This window comes from Nematolebias whitei, chromosome 18, assembly GCF_014905685.2.
Source record: "Nematolebias whitei isolate Nwh7 chromosome 18, NemWhi1, whole genome shotgun sequence".
Classification (NCBI taxonomy): Eukaryota; Metazoa; Chordata; class Actinopteri; order Cyprinodontiformes; family Rivulidae; genus Nematolebias; species Nematolebias whitei.
The window spans coordinates 35,800,125-35,816,794 of NC_056515.1; the positions used below are offsets into that span (position 1 = coordinate 35,800,125).

The window sequence follows — 16,670 nt, forward strand, 5'->3', positions numbered from 1 at the left end:
ATATATATATATATATATATATATATATATATATATATATGACAATCCAAACTACATCTAAACACTCCTCTTCTAAAAAACAGTGATGTTGAAACATCAAAATATGTTAGAGATTGTTCTATTTTTTATCTCAGCTGTATTTTTAGTAATGCCACCACCTAAAAACTTCAGCTTATAATAAAACAGTCTGATCTACCTTTAATATTGCAAATTCTTCAAAAAACTCTTCAGTGTAGACATGAGAAACAAACACATCACCTTTCCCTCTCGGGAGTTTGACGCACACACTCGAACGTTGAGCCGCATCGGCGTCGTCAGTCGCCACAAAAAAAGGGTTGATCACTCTGACAGGTTTGTGGTCGAAAGCTTTAGGATCTGAAGCTGGCAAGTGGCAGGTTGTGCAACGCTATCTAATGCACTTAGGTATCAAAATCAGCCACTGACCCATTTATGTCAGATTCAACTTGTACACGGTGGAGGGAAACATAAGGGCTTTATTTAAAATTCATAAGTTAACCTCAAAAATGACAAGGTCTTCTGTGTATGCAGATATTTTCCTAATCAACAATGTCTTCTTATGCAGTGCACTTAGGAAAATGCAAATGTGGTGTGAACTTTTGCCCACATCCTGCCTCTTTCCATATTTTTACATACAGACAAACATGCATACACACATACATACGTACATATACATACAGTAGTCCCTCATTTATCGCGGGGAATCCATACCCTGCCTCTGGCTGCTCTCTGCCATCTGCCAGTGCTTTTGGCCACGCCCACTTCTCCGCTGCAGAATGGAAATATAAAACGCTGCCGCTGCAGGAGGGATCTTCTCCTGCAGCTGTGGGCTGCACATAGGTGCAGCAGGTGCTAAATAATTTTAAATAATTTATTTTAAATAAAGATTTCATTCTGATTGTGTGGCTCATCCATCAGTCAGTTCAATTGTGTGTCATGTCCAATCTTACGTTGAAAACCTGCAATAGAGCGAGCCTGCGAAGAACTTGTGCACAACCTGTTACATTGTTTACAAAATAAATAAACGTGAAACATTCAACAGACAGTTCTGTAATTACGTCTTCTAGTTGAAAAAGGTTTTAATGTGACTTTTAAAGAATAATCCAGCCAGAGTAAACGGCATCATTTGGGTCTTATTAGCTGTTAGCTTTCTTGCAAGTGGCTTTTTGGACTTGTAATAATTTTTTATTATTGTTTCTCATTTCCTCCTGCTGTGAATGAAGCCTATTCACTTTGCCGGCCATTAGGGAACCATTTGTTTTCTGTTTATTATCTCATTTAAAACGCCACAGCCCATTAGCTGCTCTGAACACTAACAGATGATCCAGCTGCAGATCCAGCTGTGGTACCAGCTTCTAAGTGATATAACAGACACGGTTTGTTTATTTGAGGCTTTGCATTCAAACAGGCAAGAACTCACTGTATTAGGGAAATAATGGGTAATACTAATAAGCACACATTCAAATCTGATTTTTAATTTAATGTTCTTTTTGGAGTGGTGTGTGTGTGGGCGGGGTCTTTGTAACCACAGCTCAGAACTAGAGTTGTTTGTATTTTTTCCCCATTCATAGTCTTGTTTCAGGGTTGACATTTGAGAAAATATATTAGGTTTGATCTTATTTTGAATGTTGTTACCGTTTATTTATATATATAGATATTCAGATATATATATATATATATTTATATATATATATATATATATATGTATATATATATATATATATAAATAATTTGTTTGTTTGTTTGTTTTCTTTGTCTGCTTTCGTCTGTGTGGTTGCCACATTGAACAATTTTGCATGAGGGATTTCATAAATGGATACTTTTCCTGACACAACCAGGGCACTTACTCTCTAAACATCAGAATCACAAGACTGTGGTACTGACCATTGAGCTACCATGGCCCCAGACTCTTTTTTTGCATACTAATACTATTTTTTGGGGGTATCAACTGTATCAAAGCATCAACAAATACATCTCTCTCTTCACACCCCAGTCTAATAGGTGGTAATAGTACACTGGTTTTTAAACAAAGTAGTTTTTAACTGGATATGTGATGAGCTTTGTGGGTTTTTTTTTGCTACTGGGGGATAAATTGTGAAAATGTAAATTCAGTTCAATTCAGTTTATGTATATGGCGCCAAGTCACAACAGAATTCATCTCAGGGCACTGTACAGAAACATCCATATACATAGAAAGTAAGTTAATAACATTATTTGACTGAGGAGCAGACTGCTTTGAGTTTAACTTCAAATATGGAAACAATAAGATATCTAATATAAGAAGGACCTAGGTTGTTGAGGGCTTTGTAGGTTAGAAGTAAGATTTTGAATTCAATTCTGAACTTGACAGGGATCCAATGGAGGGAAGCTAAAAGTGGAGAGATATGATCTCTCCTACCAACTCCCATTAAGCCAAGTCAAGTTTCTTTATTGTCATTCTCATCACATGTGGTACATATGATGGAACAAAATTGTGTACACAGGGTCCCAGTTACATCCAACAAAAGTATAAATTGTAAAGAAAATCAGTTGTAAGGTCTAAGATATGGATTAAAAATATGCTAAACTAAGGTTATGCTAAACACTAATAGTACATAAACAATACGCCGAACAACAAGCGTTAAGAGTCTGGCAACATTATGACTCTGGCAGCAGCATTTTAGATCAACTGAAGACTTTTTAAAGAAGTATTTGGACACCCAGATAACAAACCATTGCAATAGACCAGTCTAGATGAGATAAATCTTGATAACAGCAAGTGTTCTAACCTACTGGGTTCAAACCAGTATAGTTTTCTTCCTTTGCTAAAAGTGGTATTTATGGTCTTCTTTGTCTCTGTTGTCTTTGGTGCCATTTTTTATTCACTTTTTTGGTTTTGCACACATGCTTTGGTGTGCAAAGATACAAAACTGTGTGCAGTCAGCTATGACAGTACCTGACTGATCCTCGCGGAGGGGTGCAGATGATAAAATCTACTTTACAGACCTCGAAGTAAATTAAGCAGTGGATGGACACAATGGATTGGATTGGGAACTTCGGGGCTTGTGTTGATCACACGAGCCATTTGAACCAACTTTTAATGTGATTAAAGCCCACATAAACTCTTTTCCCTCTTGGCTTGTCTTTCATTTTCTGCTGTGTGACATGTAGAATACCATTAACTTGAGAAAACAAGTGCAGTAAACTGAAGAAAGCCTTTTGAAAGGCAGAGATGCTGAGCTTCCCAGATTGGATGATTATAAGTGAAGACGATATTATTGATAACTCTAAGACATAAGGAACATATACTTCAAGTGCTAACAGTTCCTTATATGAGATTGTGCAAAACGTTATTTACAAGGTTTGACTAAAACAGATGCAAATCAGGCAAGCATAAGACGATTTATTTTAAGAAAAGCTTGTCTTTTAAATTGTATCTGTAGTTATCTTTTTATAAATTTTAGTTATACTTACTGGAACCAGAACGACTACAGTCTGCATCGTTTGAAGTCTGCAATACAAATTAGTATTGCTCTCTTTACAGTTTATAAAGTCCAGCGGCACCCTGAGTGCATATGGCCTGGGAGGCTTTCAGAGATGTATCCTAGGGAGGAAGAGAGAGGGAATGACTCCCATTTCACTCCAGATAAATGTGATTAAGTTTCACACAAGCACTTACACGAAACATGGATGGATGGGGTTGCATTTCGGAGCAAAGACACATGTCCCATGAGTAACGTAATCAGCTTCAGCCCTCCTTGCTTCCTTTCCCTACAATGCAATTTCATTTCACTTAAGTGGAAATGAGAACTTACTCAGCTTCTGCATCGCTTACCTGACTTCATGGCACCATAAACTCCGCAGCTTGTTCCAGCCATTCTTTAAACTTTTAAAACTAACTCCTTGTACTGGCAGATGAAACATTAACATTATCAGAATTAAGTTGTCTCATTGTTCCCGACAAATATTTCAAAGGTGTTGGCTTGAGTAACCTTTATAATTTCAATAGTTACTTTTGTAACTATTAACTGTAAGAAAATGTATTTTCTATGAAATTGCAGATGGAATGCTGAGCATTTTGTGACTATGATGGAATTTATTAAATAAACTGAAATAGAACAGGCAAAGTTACAAAACGAATTCAGCGGTTACAATTTGTAAACCAGTAGCTTAAATTGTAAATGTTGAAATGATCAAAACGGTACCTAAAATCTAAAGATTGCACAACCCTAATAAAAACTTGAAATTAGCAAAATAGTAGCTAAAAGTAAAACATAAATAAATAAAAAGCCAAAAAGTAAAAGATGAAATCAGTAAAGCAGTAGCTAAAAATCAGCAAAACAAAAACAAAATAAAAGTAGTTGAATTACCGTATTTTTCGCCATATCAGTCACACATTTTTGCATAAAATTGCAAGTTCTGCGACTTATACACCGAAGCAACTAATTTACATTTTTTTCCAATATTCATAACCAATTTTTGTCTGAGATCTGATGATTTCATTCATTCTGACATGGAAAATATTGAGCACTAACATTTTCAGCTGCTAGAGGTCCCTCGACTAATATGGCAAGCCAAGTGTCTCATTAATAGGTAAAAGTGGCATTAATGAGACAATTGGCTTGCCATACAGAGCCACCTTCGTCTCACTCCTGAACTCCTGGAGCAAACGTCAAATCAGCTGCATTTTGCTGCGTTGCCCAAGTGAAATGCAGCTGATTTGACCATCAAGTGCATTTATTAAGGAAACGTTAGACTGAGACACAACTTTGCTATAATTTAGAGCAAACACGTAATTGTTTTTAAGTGTTAATCTTGTTAAATTCTTAAAATCCTCCAGTGCATGTTCCTGCGGCCGCCATTTGGCAGCCAATCGATTTTCGGCACAACACTGGCCCACGTTTCCGGGTGGTCAGCAGTAACGCAAAACATAAGTGACACATAATAGATCCGACTTATGCGGCAAAGTGACTTATTTATGTCTTTTTCTACTTTATTAGACATATTTGGACTGATGCTACTTATACGGCGGTGCGACCTGTACGGCGGCAAGTATGGCATTTAAATCACAACCTCTATTAATTTTAATGAAACAAAAAATGTTTAGTAAAGTCAGTTATTTAAAAAAAAGATTTAAGTTATTAATTCCAAAATCCGTAACTTTCGTTTCTTGAATGAGTTGAAAGTTTTGATACCTGATGGGTTTGATGTCAGAAAACCAAATAGAGAAATCTATAAACAACAAACCAGTAGTTTGCGTGCACAAAATATTGTTTTATTTGGTGAAGAGGAAGAGTTTTTGATTCATGATGTCAGATATTGGAGCAAAAAAAAAAAAGTCTTTAGAAGAAGGTGAACAGTCAAACACACAAATGTAGACATAATAAAAGGTTAATTCTATAAACCCCCTGACATTATTATATAATTTAAAGAACTAATACATAATAAGGTCATTAAATATGAGTTTTTAACTGAAGGTCACACCCTCCAGACGAATTCTCAAAATGAAGTTAGAAATATTGAAAGGTAAACGCTTTGCTCTGATAAAAATTGAGGTCACCTTTAACAGGTAACCTCCAATATTAATGTCAATAAGAAAAGAAAAAAACACACTCCCTTTAGGATCATCAAAAATGATAAATAGATTGAAGGGAAAAACAACTATCACCACATTTACATTTAATTTACCTTATCCATCATTTTTTAAGCTATTCCATGAGGTTTAAATTTTCTTATCAAATAACACATGATGAAAGTGACATGAGCCTCATAGCTGCATATGAGACTGAAAATACAATGATCTGCTGCTCTTTGATATAAATATAATAACTGACAAGCTTCCAAATTTAACTGGGACTTTGATTTGCAAAATACAATTAGCTCTTTTTTTTTAGTCTTTCGTTGTTGTGAGCATGACAATATGTTTATTCATCAACAAAAAGTTCAAGTGCAAGTGTCTTTATCATCATTCGCGTCACATGTGGTACATGAGGTGGAACTAAATTGTGTATTCAGGGTCCCAGTTACACCAAAACTAGGAAAAATATAAAGTATAAACAGAAACGGTATTTAAGGATCTAAGATATACACCAATTTATACGCTAAATGAACGCTAAACAATACGCTAAACAATATGCTAAAAGATCTAAGATATATGCGAAATAATAATAATGCAAAATAACATGGTATATTAAACAGCAGCCTGAACATGAGTCTGTGGTGCATAGATGGGTATGAATGAATACAGCAGCATGAGATCAGCAGTTTGGATAATCAGCAGCACAGATAAGTCAAATTGAGGTGAGAGGAGAGAAACCCTGATACATAAAACATACGACGTACAAACTCTGTTAGTGTGTCTAGATTTATGTGAGCTACATTTTTAACCCTAAATTTAACATCTAATGTAATTTACAGATTTTTGTCATTGTGGTGGTTAAAGACAAGGCCCTAATTGTACTTTGCTGTTCAAACCATGAGTCACACATTCATTAACACAAGGCTTAAACTGCTGATACAAGGAGGAATGATTGTGTGAAAAGTGAACAAAGAACTAAAGTTCAATATGTTAATAATTCTTCAAATAAATTATATTCTCATTTTCAAACAAAGGCAGGTAGTTTTTATCGTAAAGCACCATAAAGGTTATTGCTGCGGGCAGGAGTGACCTTCTGTTCTGCTCCTTATTGCAGCAGAAGAGACTCTGACTCTGAGTAAAGGTATTCCAGGTTCATACTGTGCACAAGTTTTAATGTGGTGTTCATTATTATGAGTAGTTTGGGAATGTTACGTCTTCCTATGTTCAGTTCAGAGGTTCCAGAGCATTCCCCAGCACAGAGCTCGCTTCCTTCATCTGTTTATACAGGGTTTTTTTTTTTTTTTTTGAGCCACTGACTCAGATGCTGCTGCTCCAACAGATGGCTGTGGAGAATGTTGCCACTCACAGAGAATTATGCAACATCTTTTGACAAGGTGAACACCCAGGTGTTTGAAGTGTTCCTCTGCGAATAACTCGACCAATTCCACCAATACTGAGACAAAATTTGTTGTGATAAAAGTACTGATGTATTGATACCAATATTATATTCATACCAGCCTCAAGTACTTGTACTCATAAAAACACCCCACCTCTTTGGACCAATTTCACTTTGATCTTGGTGATGCCATTTCCTCTTCCACTTTGCAAGTAATTCAAGATTTTTTTTAAGTCCATAGTTTTAAGATATTTTAAAATAATCACATGTGGTTTTAAGACAACAGATTATTTGCTGTGTTCTTAATAAAAGAAACATGTTTTTAAAGTCATAGTGCAACATTACACAAATGCACTACTCAGTATGTATAGGTACTCAGTATAGTACAAGTAACCAAACCGAAGTACTTGCACTTGGTCTGAAAAAAAAAAAATAAGGACATGACAATTTCCTGCGGGATTAATAGTTATTTTCTTATTTTAGCTAAACCATGAGATGGAAGCGATTTGTGAGAATCTCAGGCTACTTGTGGTTTCTGGGACTCACCAACATGTTGGGGACGACCTTGGAGGGTGCTAATAAGCACGGACCAGTGGAATGCCCACAACTCTGGCCAGTTTGGATTAAAAGTGCCAGCAGAACTCAAGGCTGACGAGAAATAACAGTCTGCCTGAAAAAATAAAAAATAAAAAAAATCAACAATTGTAGATTATCTGAATCTGACTCCCCCGTTTGGCCTCGACGCAGGACGACATCAAATTTCTCCTGGGATGTGTGTAAACTGAGGGAGCTGTCTATGCCAAACACCTCTCCCCCCCAGAGAACTTCTGTGAATGCTTATCAGAACTGTACCGACTGACACCAACATGTTAACAGGACTATGGTGCTATCTGGAAGCCCTTCGTGGACAAATCTCACCGTCTTGTCATCAAATGCATATGTGCTTGCTGGTAGAGTTTTTTGCTGTCTTAAATTTTGTTCCGATAAGGACAAGGTGTGAATAAATCTGCTTTGTCATACCACTATCCTCTCCTCCTGGCCTTTTCCCCTTTTCCTATGTAAAAAGAATAAGGGGCCACGCTCTTAGGAGCAGCATCAACGTGCACTCTGCCCATATTTCAGACGACTGTACGAACACAAACTCACTGTATTCCAGTACAATGATAATAAAGATTATTCTGATTCTGATCTTAGATAAAGACTAAAAGTCATTTTCAACACATTCTCAGAGCAGTATCTATTGCATACATTTTTCCTTGAATTGATGGCATTAACGCTTATAGTCAAAACTTCTAACAGATAAGCATTTCTTCACATAATCGTAGTCGTTTAATTTCATTTGTAATCCAAAATAAAAGTTATTGTTGTTTTACTTTTCCCCAAATCAGCCTTTGTTTCCCTCATGGACACGACTATTTGCAGAGTTATCTGAGACTTCTGAGCATGACAATATGTACTGCATGCTTGAGGCATACAGAGGGGTGGGAAGCGGGGAGTGTTCAGTCCCCTGCAGAGCTCTGGTGCTGCTGACCTCCTTTTCAATCACACAACTCACACACTGTAGTCTCTCAGGTAGTAAATAATCAAGATGGTTGTGAAGGCATGAAGCTTCTTCCATCTCCTGGGCAAAACAGCAGTCGGTCCTAAAACATGGTTACCCACAATAAATAGATCATTATTTCTCATCATTATTATTATCATTAGATCATCATTACTTTATATGGAATGCTAATTGTGTTAGATGCATCTGTTGATGAAAGCAAATTTTTTTTTTTGTCAATTAAACAAGACAAAATATCTTCAACCATTGCCAAACCTAGTTAAGATTTGAATACAGAGCCTCAAAGGGGACTTTTAAGGGGTGAAAGTTAAATGTTTGCTACAGCAACCTTCACAGATGAGTCTCACAGGGGAACAGTACATGTGAATTGACAACATCTGGATCTGCAGCCTTGTTCAGACCCTCCAGCTGCCTTGTTCACCTGACTGCTGGAAACTGACGTTTGAGACAGTAAAGCAGGGGTTGTGTTTCCTGATGCTGGAGGAGGTATTTGACTGGCTCTCAGCTGAGATGCAACAGGAAAGCCGTCGGTCCACGAGAAATGTGTGGCAGAGGAGAAGAAGGCTTAGCATCTTGTTAAAAGTGAACTTGTCTAAAAACGTGTATCAAAACATAGGTAACACGAACAAGTGAGCTGACGTTTTTGCGGTAAGAAAAAAGTTCAGGAACTTTGTAACAATGTGGTTTTCTCATGCGTCAGCTTCTCTAGAGTGTCCATAGTACATCTTGTTTGGATTTAATGCTTTGATTTAGCTAGAACACTGTAGGTCAGGCCAGCAATGTAAATGACAATTTGTTCTTATTTTATACCTGGTTAAATACAGGTGAAATGAAAATGAAAAGGTCATTTATGTGTGCATTTAACTATTCAGTCATTACTATTTAGTGTCGTAGCTTTGGGTGGGTCTTGTGTGACTTAACACTTCTAAGTTATATTTTACTTATGGATAAAAGCAACGTAATTATATTTGGAACACTTGGCACTTTGTGGAGTATGGTTGTGGGTTAAATTTCTATTAAATAGTATTGTAATGGTGATGTGTTTCAAATTCAAACCATTTAAAAGATCCAATGGCTACAACTGAAATGGCACGTAAGAAGTCCAACGTCCAAACCAAGATTATTTCCTTTGATTATTGTTTTACTCATTTTCATCAAGTGACAAAAACATTTGTTCTTCCTGCTCCTTTTTCTCTGCTCTGATAAAAAAAAAAAAAAAAAACATAAGCCCACCCCATTGCATGCTGGTCCTACACCTGCTCACCTATTTATGGGTTCCCAAAGTCTTCTCCAATCTTTTGTAATACAACATAAAAAAAATAAAAAAATCCTGAAGGAATTAAACCAATTATAATTATTTCAAATATGATCAAGATAAAATGGCTCCTACAAGTAAATAGTTTGATTTAGATTTGTTGTATAAATTCTATACCATACCATTTTATTTATAAAGCACTTAAAACAGCGACAAGGCCAACCAAAGTGTTGTACAGACAGAACAACAGGTAACACACAAAGCAAAATACAAAATGAATTAAATCAGAATATAGACATAAAAACGATGCAGATAATAAATATGACGACTAACCAGTGTGGAGCGTACAGGTTCAAAACACAGATCATCTGGTGTTGAATGCTCCTGAATAGTAGTGGGTTTTTAAATGGGACTTGAAAACCGAGAGGGAGGGGGCCTGTCTGACAAGCAGAGGCAACTCGTTCCAAAGTCTTGGTCCTGCTACAGAGAAGGCCCTGTCACCTCTGCGCTTAAGACGAGTTCCTGGAACTGTGAGGAGCAACTGGTCCGCTGACCTCAGGGGTCGTGGTGGGACATACGGTTGTAGCAGATCAGAGAGATGGGGGGGCGACACTGCTCAGCGATTTGTAGACATACAGTAGTAGTTTGAACTGGACTCAAAGGTGAACCGGTAACCAGTGCAGTGAGGCCAAAACTGGTGTAATGTGCTCTCTTTTGCCTGTACTGGTTAAAAATCTGGCTGCTGCATTCTGGACCAGTTGTAGTCGTGCAATGGAGGTTTGACTGATACCAAGATCTATGTCTTATTAGATTATTGCAAGTTACCAGTAGTATGATGCTAGCTAACTGATGCTAAGTGCCATTAGAGTCAGCTAACTAGCACCAACTGGTGCTATTATAGGAACCCAAACATTGTATAGTGCAAACTAAAGTTGTTCACAAAACCATCCATGATAAACATATTATTACAAGTTGTTAATAGAATCATAACTGTACTTATTACACTTTAAAGCAGATTTCCATTCAAGATTGTTCAACTTTTAGTTGAAAATGGTGACATGTATAGAATGGCATGACTCATCTCTGAACCAATCACTAGCAATGATGCCATTGTTTTGCTTCCAAAGTTTCTTTCATATTAATTTTTTCAAGAAAATTATTTTTATACCTTTTAAAATGCACAAAAATGTGTATGTGCTTTCTTGTTTCACTCTCCTGATACCTCAGTGATTTAAAGTGGACAAAAATAAAACCTGGATGTGATTTTTTTCCTGTTTTTGTATACAAAGTAGCAGCATTTTCACAGAAATCTGATGTTAGCTGAGATTGGTTTGACGTGTAAGGTCAAACCCTGCTGGAATTGAGGGCTGTGAACACTGTAGATGCTACACGCTGATGACAATGTTCTGTTCTTTTTCTGTTTTCATCCATCTGTAGCCATGGGGGTGCTTATGTCAAAAAAACAGCAGGTGGAGAAGGTCCAGAAATGCAGCGCTGTTGTCTCGGCCTTCCAGGCGGGCCTGAAGGATCGCACAGCCAAACAGGTGGAAGGAGAGGAATGTGAAGAGCCCACCAAGACTTCATCCAATCCTGACGAGAAAAACACAGAGGAGGAGAAACAGGAGGAGACAGAAAACAGTGCTGGTCCATCAACCTCCCAGCAGACTTCGGCTCCAGTAAGGGATGAATGTAAAGTCAACCAGGAGGCTTGGTCCAGGTTACGGGACGGGAAGGGAGTGGAGCCTGAAGAGCTGGACAAGAGCCATCAGCTCACGCCTCCTGCTTTTGTGCGACCAAAAAGGGAACCCAATGATGACCAGCCTATTGAGGTGGAACTGGACATGACAGAACAGGTATCAGCATTTAAGAATGATTTTTTATTATTTTAACTCATCTGATGAGAGTCAGGGTTTCTGAAAACACTTTGCATGTACAAAATAATTTCTCTAGTTTTGCTTGTTTGAAAGTTGGAGGATTTTTATAATGAATGACTCTATTATTAATCTTGAATGTTTTATCATTTGATTGCACTTCTTGATCATATTATTACCAAATAAGGTATTCTGAAAACATTTTATCTTCATCTGCTTGAGTTCACATCTGGGATTTCTGAGTGCTGGATGAGTGCATAAAAACGTCTATAACTCATGTTCAAGTATAACATTTATTGTTTCATTGATTAAGAATGTAATAAAAAGAAACAACCTTTGCTTTAGCTGGTGCAATAAACACTCACTGTGTGTTTAGTTACAGTTCAAGAGAATTTGCAGGGGAATAAAGCTGTTGAACAACATCCTCTACCAAACATGTGTACAGTTTGGATAGTTGATAATCTGTGACATTTTTTGAGGAGTAAAAATTGACATTTCTGTCAATTAGAAGTTTGCACCATTTGCTTTATCCATTTTATGAACAAATACTAGTATCAAACTGTCTATTAAGCTTTGATACATTAGTAAACAGAAAAAAAAAATCAGATTAACTGGAGTGTCAAATGCTTGGTGTTCCTTTATTTATCTACAGTTTCACAAAACCAAACACGTTTCATTTGTTTTTGCCTCAAACACAGTAAAAAGCAGTAAATATCAAGTTCATGTAGGTTTAGGTGTGTGAAGTGGAACAAAATTATATAAACAGGGTCCCAGTTACATCCACAATAGCAAAAATATGAAGTGTAAAAAGAAACTGAAAATAAGGATTTAAGATCTACGCTAAATGGATGCCAAGCGGTACGCTGAGATCAAAAATATATGTTAAACACTAATAATGTAAAATAATAAAGGCATATCAGCAGCAGCACAAACATGAGTCATTAAATATATATACATATATATATATTGTATGTATTACCAACGGGCAGCACGGTGGCACAACTGGTAGAGCTGCTGCCTCTCAGCGAGCAGGTCCCTGGTTCAAACCCCGGTCCAGGGGCATTTCTGGGTGGAGTTTGCACGTTCTCTCTGTGCATGCGTGGGTTTTCTCCGGGTACTCCGGTTTCCTCCCACAGACCAAAAACCATTCATGTTAGGCTGATTGGTAACTCTAAATTGTCCCTAGGTGTGAGTGAGAGAGTGAATGGTTGTTTGACTCGTTTGTCTCTGTGTGTCCCTGCGATGGACTTGCGACCTGTCCAGGGTGTACCCCGCCCCTCGCACAGTGATTGCTGGACATGGGCACCAGCGACCCCCGTGACCCAAAATGGAATAAACGGGTAAAGATAATGGATGGATGTATTACCAACTTCTAAGATAAAAGAGAAGACTCAAAGTATCTAACTGCAGCACATCCTCATTTTTTCTCCTGTCAGCCATTACATTAAAGAAGTCAAGAATTTTAAAAAAGGTGAGAAAATATGAGTTTGAAGTTATTTTGAGCATGTATTAACTGCATGGCTGATAATGGTACAGACAAACTATACAAATAAAATTAACAGAATAATTTCCTAACATTTTTTTTTTTCCCAGAAGCAAGATGCTCTCGAGTAAGACAGATGCTTTTCTTTCCTCTCCCATCTCCCTCCTGCTTTTTTGCTTTCTGTCTTGTGTAACAGAGCTTCTATTTACACATCTTCCAAATCGTAAACTACTGTCATGGATCTGGTCAGCTGGACTTTCAACACAATTGATAACACTTTTTCAACAAAGCTACAGTGTCCTGGAGAACCGCCATGCCCCACTGAGACGCACGCGGCAGGATATGTCATGGATCCGTGGGGGGATTGGAAGTTGATGTGCCTTTCCGTATTGACTAAGGAGGACGCCAAAAAATGTTTATATCATTGGAATCATGATAGCAGGGTTTCTGCTTTTTGGCACCCATGGATACCTATGTTATTGGCTATTAAAGAAGACGGTGGCAGCAGTTTCGGCCATGGCAAAGCTGCCGAGCGTATGTGAAAGTTTGGTTCGTGCTTCGAGCACCCAAAATCAGCTGATTTATGGGCTCAACCGTAAGATGAAGGGATTTGTGAGAATCGCAGACCACTTGCGGCTTCTGGGACTCGCCAGCATGTTGGGGACGACCTTGGAGGATGCTAATAAGCACGGACCAGTGGAATGCCCATGAATATGGCCATATTGAATCATCGAAAGTACTACCAGAACTCAAGGCTGACGAGAAATAACAGTCTGCCTGGAAAAAAAAACAAAAAAAAACAACTGTGGCTTATCTGAATCTGACTCCCCATTCGGCCTTGAAGCAGCCCAACATCAAATTTTTCCTGGGCTATATATAAACTAAGAAAACTCTGCTCTATCCGCACAAAGTGTTGAAAATACAGTGACTCACGGTGTTGAGTCTTCAAAGGTTTTTTGTGGCCCATAAATACAGTTTCTCGTGCATTGCCATTTCAGGGTTTGGAAGGTCAAGCAAATCCAATAAAACACTATCAGAATGATTGTTACTCATATTTTAATTCTCTCGTGTCTTTATTTCTTATATTATTGTGTATAGGAGGTTGCATTTTTTTAAATGTTGTGTTAAATAGTGTTAATAAATGTACTTATTTTGGTCAATGAAGACACTAAAACAAAGTATTTTTTAAAGTGTCAGTTTAATAATAATAATAAAAAAAACATTAAAATGGTGTATGTTCATTACGTTTTTTACCTTCTAGACCACAATTAATTTAGCTATTAGTTTTGCATTATCCTAAAAATCAAACTCAAAGCCATCCATTCATCCATCCAGTATCTTTACCCGCTTATTCCATTTTGGGTCACGGGGGTCGCTGGTGCCCATGTCCAGCAATCACTGTGCGAGGGGCGGGGTACACCCTGGACGGGTCGCAAGTCCATCACAGGGACACAGAGACAAACGAGACAAACAACCATTCACTCTGTCACTCACACCTAGGGACAATTTAGATTTACCAATCAGCCTAACATGCATGTTTTTGGTCTGTGGGAGGAAACCGGAGTACCCGGAGAAAACCCACGCATGCACGGAGAGAACATGCAAACTCCACCCAGAAGGCCCCTGGACCGGGGTTTGAACCAGGGACCTGCTCGCTGAGAGGCAGCAGCTCTACCAGTTGCGCCACCGTGCTGCCCAACTCAAAGCCATATTTTAGTAAATTAATAATACATAAAATCTCTTACTTTTTTTTGTCTAGAGTCAACAGTCTGAATTCCCTCGCGGACAGATTGTCTAACAACGAGATGTTACTGCCATATTTAAACTATATTAATTATCTGCCCTCTTCTTAACATGCAGCTTTTAACTTCCTCTTCAAACAAGGCCATTTGGGAAATCTATAAACACTTGTCTGCCAGAATAGTTGGAAACCATGCATAATCCAGCCTGAGGAAGAGGAACAAAAGACAGTTATTCCATCTAACACGCATTTTACCACTCTGCAGCGGTTTCTAATGGAAAAGTCGGGGAAATTACTTTATATGCAATTTTACGCAGGTTGATATCTGAATTGTCTTATTATTCACCTTTTGAATTGAGGATAAACTCTAAAATGAAAATGGCTCATTGTAATTGTGTCTTTCCGCCTTTTCTGAAAGCCACCCAGCGCTGAGATGTGCGACGTGTGCGAAGTGTGGACGGCCGACGACCTGTACCCCTGTAAGATTTGTACACGGGTGTTCCACGACGGCTGCCTGAGGGAGTTAGGCTACCTGTGTGCCGAGGCCTTGCAGGAGATGAGAGATACAGCCCACACTGTCCCCGGCTGGAGCTGCTACTATTGTGTGAGTCGGCAGCTACTGGACACCAACCATGCAGCTTCTTCCAATGCAAATGTGGAAAATATTTCAACAAATGCAGTGGGTTGTTTTTGGCATTAATGATTTAATATTTTTGGAACACTTCTACTGTCTGTTGGGACATAGTTTTATTGGTTTGTGCATTTTTAACTGACTAAATTATTGCAGAAAAAAAACCCCAATGTCATTACTTTTTACTTTTCACTAAATAAGCTCATTGCAAGATTCAGTGACACTGTTCAAACTTCATTCACTTCCCTAGCTTGTGTGATAAAGCTGGATTGCCAAAAAAAAACCCCACACATCTGTTTGTCTGTTTTGGCTCCAGGAACATATAGGTCTGCATTATAGCTGATTAAGTTATACCTCATCGGACTGTGACTAATTGGGGAATGGCAATTTAGAGGGAATCGCCATTTTTTATATTAGAACATTTGTAGGGGTTCATCCTTTTCTTGCATAAAAGTCACAAAGGCTCACATTCTTCTTTGAATTGTCCACATGTTGTACACGAGTCGAGTAATTTTGAATGTCAGGTTTCTGGCAGGATTGGACAGGTAGAACCCAGTGAAGTGCAAGCAGGATTCGGAGGCTAGGTCGAAAAATCAAAACCACTTTACTAATATAAATTAAAAAAAGCTGACGTGACAGCCAGACCGTATAGGACAGATTAGATTTGGAAACACAAGGAACAGGACGAGCTCATACCCAACGATGCACCAGCAATCAGTGACACCCAGACTCAGACTTAAATACAGACATAATTAATGAAGCAAGTGCCAACACCTGTGGAGCGTCACAGGTGCAGGGAGACAGGCAGTGATGACAGGGAGAGCAGGACAAAAACACAATACAACAGGATACCATCCACACAGAATACAGTTTTGCAAGCAATGCACACAACAATAAGACTTTATTTTCAAAGATTGGTCACGAAAACATTGTTGCTTGGCTCTCTGGTCACTTGAAAACAATTGCTCCGAAAAACTGTAAGACTTTATCTTGTTTTTTTTCCTCAAATTTTTATGCAATTCTGAAGTGCCCACAAATTAAAACAAGTTAAAATCAACTTTATTTATAAAGTTAATTTAAAACAACTAGTGATGACTATATATATATATATTCAAGATGGCGCCCATGGAGTAGGAGGTGTTGACTGATGCTCCCTC

At 38.0% G+C, this 16,670-nt stretch overlaps 1 protein-coding gene across 1 annotated transcript in view; it reads left to right on the top strand.

Moving 5' to 3' along the window:
- The window catches only part of phf24 (PHD finger protein 24), a 47,343-nt gene that overhangs the window by 9,960 nt on the left and 20,713 nt on the right, over positions 1 to 16,670 (top strand). Inside the window, exons 2-3 of the mRNA XM_037692063.1 lie at positions 11,225 to 11,640; positions 15,301 to 15,486. Coding sequence (XP_037547991.1) covers positions 11,227 to 11,640; positions 15,301 to 15,486 — 600 coding nt within the window. The 5' untranslated portion in view covers positions 11,225 to 11,226. The remainder of the gene's footprint in view (positions 1 to 11,224; positions 11,641 to 15,300; positions 15,487 to 16,670) is intronic.